The sequence below is a fragment of the Canis aureus genome, chromosome 34, assembly GCF_053574225.1.
Source record: "Canis aureus isolate CA01 chromosome 34, VMU_Caureus_v.1.0, whole genome shotgun sequence".
Taxonomy (NCBI): Eukaryota; Metazoa; Chordata; class Mammalia; order Carnivora; family Canidae; genus Canis; species Canis aureus.
In genome coordinates, this window is record NC_135644.1 from 14,645,792 (window position 1) to 14,661,505 (window position 15,714).

General features: G+C 35.4%; 1 protein-coding gene across 5 annotated transcripts in view; it reads left to right on the forward strand.

The window, feature by feature from the left end:
• The window catches only part of SLC25A12 (solute carrier family 25 member 12), a 204,614-nt gene that overhangs the window by 165,131 nt on the left and 23,769 nt on the right, over nucleotides 1–15,714 (forward strand). For all 5 annotated transcript variants that reach the window (XM_077883677.1, XM_077883676.1, XM_077883678.1 and 2 more), the window contains 4 exons: nucleotides 3,866–3,947; nucleotides 5,237–5,395; nucleotides 8,750–8,802; nucleotides 9,050–9,130. In XM_077883677.1, coding sequence (XP_077739803.1) covers nucleotides 3,866–3,947; nucleotides 5,237–5,395; nucleotides 8,750–8,802; nucleotides 9,050–9,130 — 375 coding nt within the window. The remainder of the gene's footprint in view (nucleotides 1–3,865; nucleotides 3,948–5,236; nucleotides 5,396–8,749; nucleotides 8,803–9,049; nucleotides 9,131–15,714) is intronic.

Consider the following 15,714-nt stretch of genomic DNA (forward strand, 5'->3'; position numbering starts at 1 on the left):
ATATATTGTACTTTATTACTATTATTTTAAAATATATTGTACTTTAAAAAAATTCTGCTTAATAAGGGCAGAGACCAAAAGGCATTTAGGTGTTTTGTATTAGTAGAGATGTTCTTAGCTAAGAATTAAAGTGCACTATAATCTTCCAGTTTTCATAGGATTTTGTAGGAATGAAAGGACGGTAAAGAAAATATATGTCGTTGAACATAGGAGAGACTTTCCATATCAAAATTAGTGGTTACTTGATTCTAATCGGGGATCATAGCCCTTTTATTTTATGAATTTATTTATATATATATATTTATTTTATGAATTTAATTCAGCATTTTTTGTAAGGAATATGGTTGAAAATAATAATCTATGAGAATGAGGCTTATTTTCACAGTTTTGTGATTGAGAAACTCCATTTTGGAAAAAAGTTTTATGTGCATATTAAAAATGTATTTGCTATCCAAGAAACAGACTCTGAACTGGATAGAACAAACTAATGGTTACCAGGGGTGAGGTGGGTGTGGGGATGGGTGAAATAAGTGATAGATTTTAAGGAGGACACTTGCGTTGGGGACCGGGTGATGTATGGAAGTATTGAATCACTATATTGTACTACTGAAACTAATATACTGTGTGTTAACTAACTGGAATTTAAATAAAAACTTTTTTAAAAACCCATATTTGCCTGTGTTTAAAAGGTAGCATAATAGCCACATTGATTTTAAAGTTTTTTAAATTTAAGCTAAAGTGCTATTACTTAAATTTCTTCAAAATATGTGATGTTAAAAACATCTTTGCCTTGAAGATACACATTGTGTTTTCAACTGTTATCTTTGAAACAGAGTATCAGAATTAACTGGTTAGCTTCCCTTTTTTCAAACAATTTTTAAAAAACTCACTGAAGCATAGTCAATGTAATGCATTGAAGTGATAACCAAAAAGATTTTTGGATTAATAAATGAAAATAAAACTTAAAAAAAATCACTTTACTTCATCTCATTCTTTTATAATTTCTACTTTTGTATATGTTTAAAAGGCATACTATATGTAATTTAATAAGCATGTGTCACTTAGATTTCTGTAGTACAATGGACATGTATATGACTTTATAAATGAAATCATATACTGAGATTAGGTGCTTAAAATCTTCCTGGCAGGAGTGTTCGATCCTAAACAGTTGTTGGAGCTGTTCACTTAAAAGAATGATGGAGACTTCTATCCTCCTGATGGTCTCACAATGGAGTTTATTTACAGAAGATTAAAAAACACTGGGTCCCTGAGTGCTGCATTAGGGCACAGGTCTTGAGTGCTTGGTAAAGTACTTTCATCCTTTAGGAGATAGTAAATCTCTAAGCAGTCTAAAATTATTATTATTATAGTTATAAAGAGAACAAAAAGTAATTATCTTTTTGAATGGCCCATTTTTTGCTATTCTATGAATGAATCAAATTAGGCTTATACTCAGGATTTTGATAAAATATCCTGTTCTAAAAAAAAAAATATCCTGTTCTATTATTAGATTTCAAATAAAAATATCAGTTTCTAATAATTGCTTACTTTTGTTACAGCATGTAAATTAAACATAATGGATGGCTGTGTAGTTGCTTGAGCTAATTTAATAGGAAAAATGTATTTCCTGCAAGATCATGATAATGTACTACTCTGTAATTTTCCACCTTTTAATGGTTTCTTCCACAAACTAAATTCAGTTTTATATGTAATAGATGTATACTTTCACCTAATTAGATTATAGTAAATTTAGTATATTTTGATAGTTGAGATTTATAAAATATGTACTGATATTATTTGAAATAATGATATTCTACCAATTTTTTTTTTTTTTTTTTTTTTTGCCAAGGGTTTTCCAAGTGTTTCATTTTGACTCTTCATCAAACATTGTTTATTTTCCTTTTTACTCTAGAATTTATTGAACCACAGTACTGGCAAGCATAATGAACTTTTAAAAGATCTCTGCCTATAGAGATAAAAATCAAACGTTAAATATTTAGGTATCAGATGCTTTGGTTAAAAACTGTAAACATGCTTATTGTGGTACAGAATTTACAAAACAAGCAGATAAAACTTTTCTGTAGGCTGCTTCTCAAATTATTTGTAAATATCTGGGTTTGCCATATTTAGCTTGGTTAATTCAGCTTTGAAGAAATTGTACAGATGAAAGCAAGTCAGAGTGGATTGGCTTTTTACCTTCTTTTAGATTTTAGGCATGGATTCCCTCTCCATTAAATTATTCTAATGAGCATATCTAAGCTTTTTATTCTGTGTTTATTTTTAAAAGCTTATTCCAAGTTAATATTTTTCAAGTTTGCTTGGATGATAAACCAAATATTTTATTCTTTCATCTCAAATTGTTTATAGAGTATAACTGCTGTCTTCATAAAGCAAATATTACAGAACAAGACTGGAAGACAAGTATAGATCAATTATTTTAGATCCTCTGTGCTGTGGGATACCTATGAAATAGCACTCTGAGTCACAATAGGGTTTTTTCCCTTTGCATCATTGTCATCACAGATTCTATGTCAGAGCTATAAATATGGGTAGTTTTCAACCTAACTGCACAGCACAATGATTTGAAGCCTTTAAAAAATAGACAAGCTCCAGGCCAGAGATTTATTTATTTATTTATTTATTTATTTTTTAAAGATTTTATTTATTTATTCATGATAGTCACAGAGAGAGAGAGAGAGAGGCAGAGACACAGGCAGAGGGAGAAGCAGGCTCCATGCACCGGGAGCCCGACGTGGGATTCGGTCCCGGGTCTCCAGGATCCCGCCCTGGGCCAAAGGCAGGCGCCAAACTGCTGCGCCACCCAGGGATCCCTAGTTTTATTTTTTTTTTTAAGCCCCTCAGGTGTTTTCTTTGCATAGGTATAACTGGAGAATAGATGGGTCTGGGAGAGGAAATGCTTAGTAACATAGGTCAGAAATACTGTAGTTAATTAGTGATAACTGCAGTGGTGAGCCTGCAAAGCCAGAAATAAGGGGCCAAGGCTCTGAACAGTTGAAATAGTTATTAAAGATTTTCATTTTAGCCCCAAAGAGAAGCACTTGGCTTTGCTTTACATATAATTCTAACAATCTTAGTTATGTGATTTCTCTAGCCCTAATAGATGAGAGGCTGTTGATGAAAGAAGTAATGTCTGTGAGGCATGGGAAGATAGCACAAACAGCTGCATTAGATCTTGATGCAGTAACTGATGGACCTAGGAATGTGATGACTTTCTGTTGTTAGAGAAGGTAGATTATGATCAGTACTCTCTGACTTAGGAATCATGTTGTGGGGTTTTTTTTTTTTTTTTTTTTGAAGACTTTATTTTAGAGAGAGAGTGCAGTGAGTGAGCAAGCAGGGTGAAGAGGGGCAGAAAGAGAGGGAGAATCTCAAGCAGACTTTCACTGACCATGGAGCCCCACAGGGGGCTCAGTCTCAGGACCCTGAGATCATGACCTGAGCTGAAATCAAGAGTTGGACACTTAACCGATTGAGCCACCCAGGTGCCCCTTGAGGTAGTTTTTGTACATTTTACAAATATTTAAAATTTTTAAGTTGGCTAAAGTAAAGAAAGGGGAAAAAGATTTTATACCTTAAATATTTATTTGCCTAAAAGAGTCACTTCTCTGGAATGATAGTGTATTCCCCAATAGGAGCAGACAAATCAGGTATTAATAGGCTTGTAAAAAAAATGGGAGAGAAAAAAGCAACTGTGTCTATTTGGCTGGATGTGGTTTTTAAATGCTAATCAAGGTATCTATTTTAAAATCTTAAAATAGCTGAATTGTAGCTTTTTAAATTTGCCTTATACTTTTCCTTTTCCTTTTCCTTTTTTTTTTTTTTTTACATGTTTTCCTCTCCACAGCAATCTCACGGTTTAGGCAGGCCTATCTGGCTCCAGATTGCCGAGTCTGCTTATAGATTCACTCTGGGCTCAGTTGCTGGAGGTGAGTGACATGGCTTTGTGCTGTTCCAAGCTTGTGTTAATGTAGTATCTCACCAGACTGAGACAGATCAGCAAAGGTGCAGTTTATTGTTGCTGTAGGACTTGACTGCAGAGCTTTCCAAAGTGTTCTTTATTTTTACCTGTGATCATAGGACTTGTAGCACAACCATGGCCCCTCTGGCTACAGTCTGTCTTCAGGACAAAACCTTTGTAATAAAGTGAAAGTCTGGATGTGTGCTGCACTCACTTTAATTATCCTGGTTAGAACCATATGAAGAAATGGAATAATACTGTGTTAATGGTGTTGGGGGCAAGGGCAGGTAGGAAATCCAGATTTGGGCTACAAATCCCAGAACCTTATGAAATAAAATAACCTCCTAAGGTGATTCACCTTTGCATTTCTACTTATGTTTTTTTCCTCTCTCTTTTTACTGCTTGAGGATATCTAGACTTATAGCTGCTATTTGCTAAAAGGAACCTCCCCTCCTGGCTCCTGGGCAAAATTTGAGAGACTTTTTTTTTTTTTTTTTTTTTTTTTTTTTTTTTTTTTGCTTAAATCTCTCTGTAGAAAATGTGTAGAATCTGAAGTTGCTTTGTTGAGTAGAATCTAGGAGGTGTGATTAAAATGCTTATGATTTTTCAAAACAAGCCTGAACCAATGAAACTATTATTTTTTTCTTTTTGATTTCAGTTTTAGAAGTTGCAGAACATGTTTTGGTTTTCAGCAGTGGAAAAATATAACACTAATTCATTTTATAAATTTTTCAATCTCTGAGAAACTCTAAAACCTGGCCTTTTCTTTTTTTTAAAGACCAAATTCTATACAAAGGGATAGGGTCATGTTGAGATGTAGTTCCAATATTATGCTCATAGCTAAGATTAATTTACCAAAATGCTTTAGTAAAGTAAGTTTTAAAATTAAAGCTACTCGTGTGTACATATGTGGTTATTTTAAAGGGGTACAAGGTATAGCATTTAGGCATCAAATGGAAAATATAAAGAAATATATTACATAAAACAGTTTCATGTTGTTACAGAAAATCAAGTCTTGATTATCTGATGTTGGTGATGACTTGAAAATCCACTGCAGTTGTTCTCTGAAGCAGCTGTATTTATGGATCTCAATTGCTAGCCTGTCATCCTTTAGCATGTACGAGAAAAGGAAAAAAATAACACATGGTCTCTTTTTTGTGTTTTATTTTCTAGTCCTTTGAGATGAGATTTGTTGTCCTTAAAGATCCTCCATTTAATTGCGCTCTCCTTTAAGCCTAAAAACTGTTTTATTTGTAGCCGTGGGAGCCACTGCAGTGTATCCTATAGATCTGGTGAAGACCCGCATGCAAAACCAGCGTGGCACTGGCTCTGTTGTTGGGGAGCTGATGTACAAAAACAGCTTTGACTGTTTTAAGAAAGTCTTACGTTATGAGGGCTTCTTTGGACTCTACCGAGGTGAGTAAGCATATCTCAGCTGCTGAAGTTAGTGATTTTATCTCTCCAGCAGCAGATCTTAACTCCGTCATTATGAAAATTAGTTTGTAGCCTGTCCAGTCAGACCTAGAGCTGTTTTTCTCTTTTTATTTTCTTGTTGTTTTGTTTCCCTTTTTACATTCTTGCTGGTAACTAGCAATATTAGTCTACAGACAAAGCCTTAATTTCTTCTTCCTGATATTTATATTTCATGGAATCCAAATCCTGCATTTGTTCCAACATGGGCTTGTGGTCACTCTGCTCTTACAAACTTAGGCACTGGTGTGCAGGTTAAATAAAAGATGGCAGCTAAGAAATAGATGGTTTTCTCAAAGAGTTAGGGAAGAGAGATGAACCTCTTCTCTGTGAAATTGAAGTCAGGCTGTTACTGGAAGGTAAGTTTACCCTCTATGTACTTGTTTTAATTGAAAGAGGTATCAGATGTGTTTGTCTCTTCCAAGAAGACCATTCATAAGTCTTTTTTTCCAGTGAGTCATCTGAAGTTAAAAAAAAAAAAAAAGTGAATAAAAGAAAATCTTTGGCTCCAAATCTCATTCTCTCTCCTTTCCTCCCCTTAGCTCAGAGGCACTGAGTAAAAGCAGAGAGATTTTCTTTTGCAGGGAATGTTGCCACCAAGTTGAGGCTGAGCACAGTGCTGTCAGCATCAGAGGCAACAACCCCTTGTAGAATTCTCCCCACCCCCATCGGCTTTGTAGGAACTTGTTCTCTTTGGAGAGGGAATGACTTTCATGTATATGTTTTCACATTAGAATTTAGGGTTTCCTTTGGGAGGGAGATTAATTTTTTAATCCCTTTGGGCGCCACTTGGAATTCTTTGAAAATATTCTCTACAAGCTCAAGTCCAGATCGTTTATGTAATTTACCATACTTATTTGTTTGCACACAAAATCTCATTAATCCCTAGCTCACTCTGAGCTCTGTTGAACTGTTTGGCTTAGAACCTCTTCCTTGGAAAGAAAGATTGGACCTGTGCAAAGCGTCTGCTCATAGACAGGAGGAAAAAAATACATCTGGTTAGCATTATTTGCAGATACTCAAGTGAAAAATGTATCTGTGATATATTTAGAGGAGAGGGTCATGAGGATGTTCATTTTTGGCATTATATAGAGTAAGAGTGGTTCTGAAATCAAACTAGGCTCAAATAGCCTGCTCTTAAGAATGAATGTAATTAATTTTACTCAAATATTCAAAACTCTAGTCTCTAAATTCTAGTGGAAAAAAGTGTGTGTTGTCCAGGATGCAGATCTGTGCATGGAAATGCTTATTTTAAGCTGTATTAAATCCTGCATATCTAGATTTTATTTAACGAAGAATTTAAGGAGGGTTGAGTGGTACTAAGGTTGTTGTTGTTTTTCATTTGTCATCTTCAGTCTTTCCTTGTTAAATAATAACCTTTCTTCCTCCTTGGTATACTTGTTAGAGAATGTTCTCTATTAGAAAGTAACCTAGAAAAAAAAAAGAAAGTGACCTAGATATATACTGCACACTTTAGCCTTCTCAATGGATGGATGCTTACTGAAAATTTCATTTTGGAGAGATATCATATTAGTTAAATGGGTCTGATATGGCAAGTTTGGAGGTGGGGAGAGGTGGAGGGATTGTTAGCTTTATTCAGGATATGAGCTGATAAAATCAGTTCTTTAAATGAGAGACTCTTGTATTAGGGAGAAGATTGTAGGAGTCCTGTATGTGAACACTATGATTATTGAGATTGTCATATATTGCTTAGAACTGGTCCATTATTCTGTCAGATGATTGACAAAATTGTTGACAGATTAGCTTAAATTTCTTTGCAGGCAATAGTGATAAAATGACATAAATCAGTACTTTATTAAAATTCCATGAGCCTTATTGAGGCAAGTTGTAAAACAAATATACATGCTGACATGGTTGTATGGAAGTTAGATTAAAAGTAATAGGTCCTCATAATCACGAAGGTTAGAAAGTTAAGACTGCCATCTGCTGATTTATTCTTTTAAATCAGTCTGCTGCCCGTTAAAGGTGTGTGCAGATTTGTGTTTGTCATTGATAATTCCGTTTGACTGACAGTAGCCTGTATGTATGATTACTTCTGGCTCTCAACTCATAGAAAATCACTCAGCAGTATCCTCAAAGTAGGCTTAAGATCAGCAGTGAGTGTGCAAACACATATATAACTCCCCCATGGCTGAGTGATTTAAAGGGTATAGAATGTTTATTGTTAGCATCTTTAAAAAATGTATGCAAAAAATGTACGCCAGCAATTTGGATAATCTGTGTGCTTTAGAAAGCTGAGCCTTATGAATATCTACAGATGTTGAATTGTTTGTATATTTTTTCTTTTCCAGTTTGCAGCCAGCCTGGGAAATTTAACTTTCTGAGAATAATGATTTCCTTTGTTTTAAGAAGATTCTTTTGAAAAGTCTTAAGTTTGACATATATTAGTAAATAAGAATGCGGGAGGCATATGTTTTTGCTTGTCGAAGATATCCATTAACTGATACTTAAAACTGCATTTTTCTTTGCAGTTTTGGCTTCCTTTAAGATAAATGAGTACTGAATTCTGGTTTTCTCTGAAGAGAAAATTATGGAAGTTGATATTCTGTAATAACCAAGCCACCATATGCTATTGCATAGGTAATAGCATCATTTGTGGCAAAATCTGGGTCTGTTCAACAGCATGCCTTGCAAAGGTTTTCCAAACATACAACATGGGCTTCTCTAAAATGTTTTTGTACCTTTGTATGTTGTTGGTTGTAAAGGGAGGGAATTTGATTACATTGCTATTGGCAGTGTTTGGGAGTAGAGAAGATCATGGGCTCCATTCCTTTCTCAGGTACTTCTTGGGAGATGTTAGATAACTAGGCTTTAAAGGAAGCATGCTTTTTTTTTTTTTTTTTTAAAAGATTTTATTTATCTATTCACGAGAGAGAGAGAGGCAGAGAGAGAGGCAGAGACACAGGCAGAGGGAGAAGCAGGCCCCATGCAGGGAGCCTGATGTGGGACTCGATCCCCAGTCTCCAGGATCAGGCCCTGGGCTGAAGGCGGCACTAAACCACTGAGCCACCCGGGCTGCCCAAAAGGAAGCATGCTTAAGAGAGAATCTATAGTCTCAAGAAAGCATATTATGTTTGACATAAATAATTATTACATACATGTACAGAGTACATGTATTTTTCCATTTTTCCATATTTTAATGAAAACTCTAAAATGTTTGCTAGGCAAATAATGCAGGGGAAATCTTTACAAAAAAAAAAAAAGAAATCTTTACTTTTCAGGTTTGTGTATTCACATCTAGTATGTTCATATTGCTAATGCTTCTCTCTGTTAACCTAGGTCTGATACCACAACTGATAGGGGTTGCTCCAGAAAAGGCCATTAAACTGACTGTAAGTTTCTTTTTCATTGAATTTATGTCATTTTGTTTAGATTATCATTAAGCCAAAAATTAATGATGATGCTGCTGAGACTGGCACACTATCACGATGTTTGTAAAGCTTTCAACAAACATATAAGCATTTGATAATTTTTAATTTTATCATGAGATTGATATTTTGATGACTTGGAAAACCAAAAACATACCAGTAAAGGAAGTGGTTGAGGATTCTGGTTAACTGATGTTGTCTTTCTGATTAGGTTAATGATTTTGTCCGGGACAAATTTACCAGAAGAGATGGCTCCATTCCACTTTTAGCAGAAATCCTTGCTGGAGGTTGTGTAAGTATTAATACTGGGCATTTCTCATGGCAAGTATGTTCCTTTAATCTTTTTTGCACATTAGATATAATATCTGAGTGACATTCTTTCTGAACTCAAGGATTTCTAAGATTTTCTCAGTGATTGTAAAGAATGCTTTTTAATATCATTGCACGATCTAATTGGTTTTGAGTGAAGAAATGAGGTAGTATTTTTATCAGCTCTGACTCTTAGAAGCTCCTGACATTACCTTCCACACTTTTTAAAGTTCTAATTCTGATTCTTAAATATCACAGAAAATAAGAGTAGTGGATAAAGTTCCCATACATTTACATTGTCTGGAACTTTAAGTGTGAGATGACTGATTAATCGGGCTCTTAGATTTTAGGTATAGGACTGAGTAAACCATTGTGGTATGATTATAATTTTCCTTCTTTAGGGACCAGAGGTTATAGCAAATATCCATAATTATGTTAAGGCTATCAAATTCTGAATGCAGAGATTCAGATTATATTTACTTAGAGCACAAAGGTTTCTCTCTTTAAAGTGTGAGCATGACATTGGATTTGGACCAATTCTCAAATCTAAGTTTGTAGCTCAACTAATTTTATTTGTGGTGTTCATTTCAAATTTGTTACTACATAATTGTTTAAGACTTATTTAGTCCATTTTGTCCCTGAAACCCTTAATAATTTCCAGTTGAACTGGCTGACAGTCCTGGCTAAACCCTCCTCAGTTGCTTGTGGAACTTGAGGTGATGAGGTCAATGACCTTTGCAGCTTTTAATTCAGCAAAGATGCCCCAAGGGTCAGAGAGAGCGGCTGCACTGGATTCTTTTTGATGAGATTTGTCAGCCTGGTACATACCTGGGTCCTCACCTTTGTGCAACCTTTGTGCAAAGTTCCTATTGAAAAGGTGACTTGGGCTGTGTGTGTGTGTGTGTGTGTGTGTGCATGCGTGTGCAAGTGTGTATGTATGTATATATGTGCATTTGTGTGTATGTTTGCACACATGTCCATCCAAGTGCATTTTCAGGAAGAAAACTCACCTCTTTGGCTGACTTTCTTTTTTTATGAAGGACAAATAATGAACATAAAAATAAGACCTTTGTTTAATCAGATCACGAAAAATGTAGTTTCTCCTCTTCCTTTACCACAATGAGAAGCTGTAATTGCTTCTCTTCAAATGAGCGAATGTTTGCGAATCCTAAGTATTTTTTCTCAGTGGTTTTAGTTTTAGTTTCGTTAAGAAGTTTCTCAGTTCAGTTTTGCCACTGCTCATGCACACGTTTGCCAGAAATCTCCTAAGTCATGCTCTTTCTGTTCCATGTAGCTCATTATTTCTGTTTCCCTTTGTTATACCCAGAGGTTTTTGCCCATGAAACTGACCTGTTCCCATGTCTGACATGTGACCTAAGTGGTTAAACCGTAATCAGATATTTGGTTCCTTTGTTTTTCCTACTGTGGACCCTGTTTCTAGGTTTGAACTTTGGGAATTTCTGTTGAAGTCTAGGGTGCCTGGAGGGTCATGCTGACATTCTAAATCTCTTCTTTAATCATGACTCATTTCTGAGAACTGTGATGGATTGTCTAGTTGGAAATCAACAGCATGAAAAATAGACAAGTTGGGCTCGAGGCAGAATGATGAGGTAGTCTGCAGTTCTTCACCTCAAACATTTTATGCTTCCTTCTTTTTTCCTAAATCTCTCCATTCAGGGAGGAAAGAAAATGTGTAATTATTGAGTTTGTACTGATGAATTCAGTCACACTATAGTGTAAATGATTGTTAAAGCATAATCTGGGGGATCCCTGGGTGGCTCAGCGGTTTAGCGCCTGCCTTTGGCCCAGGGCACGATCCTGGAATCCTGGGATCAAGTCCTGCGTCGGGCTTCCGGCATGGAGCCTGCTTATTCCTCTGCCTGTGTCACTGCCTCTCTCTCTCTCTCTATCATAAGTAAATAAATCTTAAAAAAAAATAAAAATAAAGCATAATCTACCACTTCTCCCAATGTCTGTGTATTGCAACAGATAATAAAGCCTTAAACAAAATGAATAAGTCTCTGTTTAAAGAATATTGGGCATTGTGAAATATAGGAATGCTCTCTTTACCGAATGAAACCTGGTAAGCAGCTACCACCAGATAGACACTAGGAAGAGTGGCTGACTGTGAGCCTGATCATGAGAACCCTCACCATCCTGGGTAGTGGTGGTGATATGATGTTCAGGGGCCCTGTGGATGTTTGGCTAAATGCGGTCTATATCACCAGCTGAGAACAGTGCTGTTTTTCCAAAAATCACTCAATTTGAAAGATGTACCTTGTGTTAACCTGTTGCAAAATGTGTTAACGTAATGCAGATTAATTCAGAAGAAATGGCTTAAACTGAGTAGTCAGTATTGGTATAGATTTTACCTCAGCAGAAGGATCATCTAGGACCTGAGCTCTGAGTTCCCTATGTATAGGAGAGAAGTTCTGCTATGAAAATGCTGTCCTAAAAAAAAAAGAAAAGAAAATGCTGTCCTTTAGGGAAAAAATGGTGTTCATTGACTAGATAATGAATTGACCAAGAAACAAAAATATCCAATCCTTAGATCTTATTTTTGTTATGGTTTTAAGAGTTTTATTTAGAGTCCCTTATCAGACATGTGATTTCTAATGTTTTTCACTTTGTGTCCTTTGAAGAATTGGATTTAGATTTTAATGAAGTCCAATTTAATCATATTTTGTTGCTTGTGCTTTGGTGTCATATCTAAGAAATTATTGCCAAATCCAAGATCATGTAGATTAATACCTCTGTTTTCTTCTAAGAGTTTTATAGTTTTAGCTCTTATATTTAGGTCTTCAATCTTTCACACAAATTATTAATCTTAATATTTTAGGGCCTTCTGCCTTGAGCATAGAGATTACCAAATGACAGTTTTATTTTTCATTGTCAACATTTTGGTGTATGTCCTTTTTTTTTTTTTTTTAAAGATTTTATTTATTAGGGAGTAGAGAGCACAATTGAGGAGGGGAGTAGAGAGATGTAGCTGGAAGGAAAGAAGCAGGCTCCTTGCTGAGAAGGGAGCCCTACATGGGACTCAATTCCAGGACCCCGAGATCATGACCTGAACTGAAGGCAGACACTTAACCGACCGAGCTACTCAGGTGTCCTGTTATATTTCCTTCTAATGTTCTTATACACATGTATACCTGCTCACGTACATGTGTCTGTACACACATACGCACACATTCTTTTTTAAATCAGATGGAAAATTTTTTGACTGATTTCCTGATTAGAGATGCAAGCTGCTCTCACTTTCTAAAGGCAGCAGAATATCTCACTGTAGAAATAGAATTTAACCTTTGGGGATATAGAAGTATATACTTCTAGAAGTATAAACAATGTGCATTTTCAAACTTTAAGTCTTCAGTGTGAACATTAACCAACTTTCTGTGTAGCAAAGCCTTCTCAGAAAAGACTTAGTAGTTCAGAATTTATGATAATATAGATGTGCTAGTATAAATTTTGTTGTTGTAGTATCTATAAATCAACCTTTAGGTATAACAGTTGCTTGACCCTTCTTTAGGTAGTGTTGAGGCAAGAGTGTATTTGTATATACAGTTATTCATGAATATATATTATGGATGTTGTATGTGTAGCATATATATAACAGTTGGTTTCAAATAATTTTTTCCCATTGTTCTTATAGATAAGCTATTCTTATCAGGCCATATGTTATTATTTTTCTATTAGGAAGTTTATGTATATGTATAAATACATACATATCTGTGTACACATACATATTACATGTCCATATCAGACATAAATATAATTCAGTGCTTAATTATGATATCTGTTGTGAGCAAGAATAATACTTTAATGTCAACTTAGAATTTTCAAAATACTTTAAAATGCACCTTGTCGCTTCTTGTGAAATAGGTACATAAGGAACAGAAGCTCAGAAAGGTTAGCTCTCACCCCAAATCACACAGCTAATATATTCTGGTTTCATGTGAGCCCCAAGTATTTTGATTTTAAGATCAACTCCTTTTATTTGATCATGTTCTCTTGGAGATTCAAATCCAGGCCTTCTTCACATGTCAAAATAAATCTAAATGAGCCCGTTCAACTTTGTAGAGGCTTTTCATCCTTTTTTAAGAATCTTTATTATATATATAAAATAAAAATTTAGCATATATTTGAATGTATATACATATATATGATCACTTATTTAGGTATAATTAACATACCAAAAAATTAGCATATTTTAGATGTCAGCTCAATTATTTTTAACAGTTGTATAACCCATGAAATCACCACTCAAGGTGTAAGATATGGAACATTTCACCCCAGAAAATTCATTCATACCTCTTTCCAATCAATCACTTTTCTGTTCCTCTAGGTAACCACTATTCTGATATTAATCCTGTTTCTTCTTGGATTTTATATAAATGAAATCATACAAAATGCATCGTTTCATGGCTGGCCTCTTTTGCTTAAAAGAGTTTTTAAGAGTCATCCTTGTCATTTTGTGTTTATCAGTAGTTTATTTTTTGTTATTGTTTTTTTAAAGATTTTATTTATTTATTCATGAGAGACACAGAGAGAGAGGCAGAGACATAGACAGAGGGAGAAGCAGGCTCCCTGTGGGGAGCCTGATGCAGGATTCGATCCCAGGACCCTGAGCCAAACACAGATGCTCAACAACTGAGCCATCCGGGTGCCCCGGTTTTTTGTTTTTATTTTTACTATTATTCCACTGCATGAATTGACCACAGTTTGCTTATTTGTTCTTCTGTTGATGGGCATTTGGGTTTCCAGTTTGTGTCTGTTATGAATAAGGCTACTATAAGAGCACCAGAATCGCTTAGTCAGTTGAGTGTCTGATTCCCGATTTCTGCTTAGGTCATGATCTCAGGATCATGAGATGGAGCTCCATATGGGACTGAGTATGGAGCCTGCTTGGGATTCTGATTCTCTCCCTTCCTCTCTTTCTGTCCCCCAATGCTTCCTCCCACCCACTTGCACACATGTGCTCTCTCTCTCAAAAAAACCCAAGGCTATATAGTCAATTTCAAGTTAACTTTTATATATAATGCAAGGTATGGGCTAGTGCGCAATAGTTTCATTATCACTTCTTGAAAAACTTTTATTAAAAATCAGTTGAACATGAATCTTTTTTCTGTTCTGTCCCACTGATCTACTTGTCTTTCTGCCAATTCCACAGTCTTGATTGCTATAGCTTTGTAGTATATCTTGAAATCAAATGGTATAAGTCCTCCAACTTTGTTCTTGCTGTTCTTTTTTATTTTTTTTAAATTAAAAAAAAATTTTTAAAGTGGGATTTTTTAAAAGATTTTATTTATTCATGAGAATACACAGGAAAGAGAGAGAGAGAGAGAGAGAGATTGAGAGAGAGGCAGAGACACAGGCAGAGGGAGAAGCAGGCACCATGCAGGGAGCCTGACGTGGGACTCGATCCGGGGTCTCCAAGATCAGGCCCTGGGCTGCAGGTGGCATAAATCACTGCACCCCCGGGGCTACCCTGTTCTTGCTTTTCAAAATTATTTTGACTATTGTCACTTTGCTCTTCCTTATAAATTTTAGCATCAGCTTTTCCATTTCTTAAAAAAAAACAAAACAAAACAAAAAAACACCTGCTAAAATGTTGGGATTATGAAAAAAAAAAAATTCCTGTACAAATCTGTCAACCTTTTTGATGGGTGAATATCTAAGTAAAATAAACTACAGATATGTTCAATGTAATGCTTTTAAAGACTTATTTATTTACTAGAGAGAGAGTGCGTGCATACGCACATGCATACTTGAGGGGAGTAGGGGCAGAGGGAGAGGAGAGGAAAAATCTAAGCAGATACTGTGCTGATTGGGAGCCAGGTGGAGCTGGATCCTAAGACCCTGAGATCATGACCACAACTGAAACCAAGAGTCTGATGCTTAACCGAGCCGCCCAGGCACTCCAGATACGTTCTTTGAAGTGGATGGACCATCTGACAGTCTCATTAGCAGTGTTTGTCTTTCTTACTCCACACCCTGACACACATTTGATGGTCTTGTTCTTTGTTATTTTAGTCATTCAAGTTCGTGTGAAAGGATATCTTACTGTGGTTTTAATTTGCATTTCCTTGATGCTTAAAGACATTAATCATCCTTTCATGTGTTTATTGGCTATTTGTATATCTTTTTTTCTAAAGTATCTGTTTAAGTTTTCTGCCTATTTTCATTATGTTATTTATGTATTTTATTATTGACTTGTAGGAATTCTTTATCCATGATGGATGTAATCCCTTGTCAGAAATATGTATTATGAATATTTTTCCCAGTCTATGACTCACCTATTATCTTAACTTGTCTGTGTGTTTTTTTTATTGAGTTATAATTGCCATATAGCATTAGTTTGAGGTGTACAACACAATTCAGTATTTGTATAAGCTGGGAAGTGTTTACCACAATAAGTATAGTCCCCCCCACCATAAAAAGTTACATAGTATGCATTATGTTGTTGACTATAGTTACCATGCTGTATATTTTACATCTTTATGACTTACTTATTTTATGACTGGAAGTTTCTTTGTCTTAACCCCCCATCTCCTATTTTACCTGCTC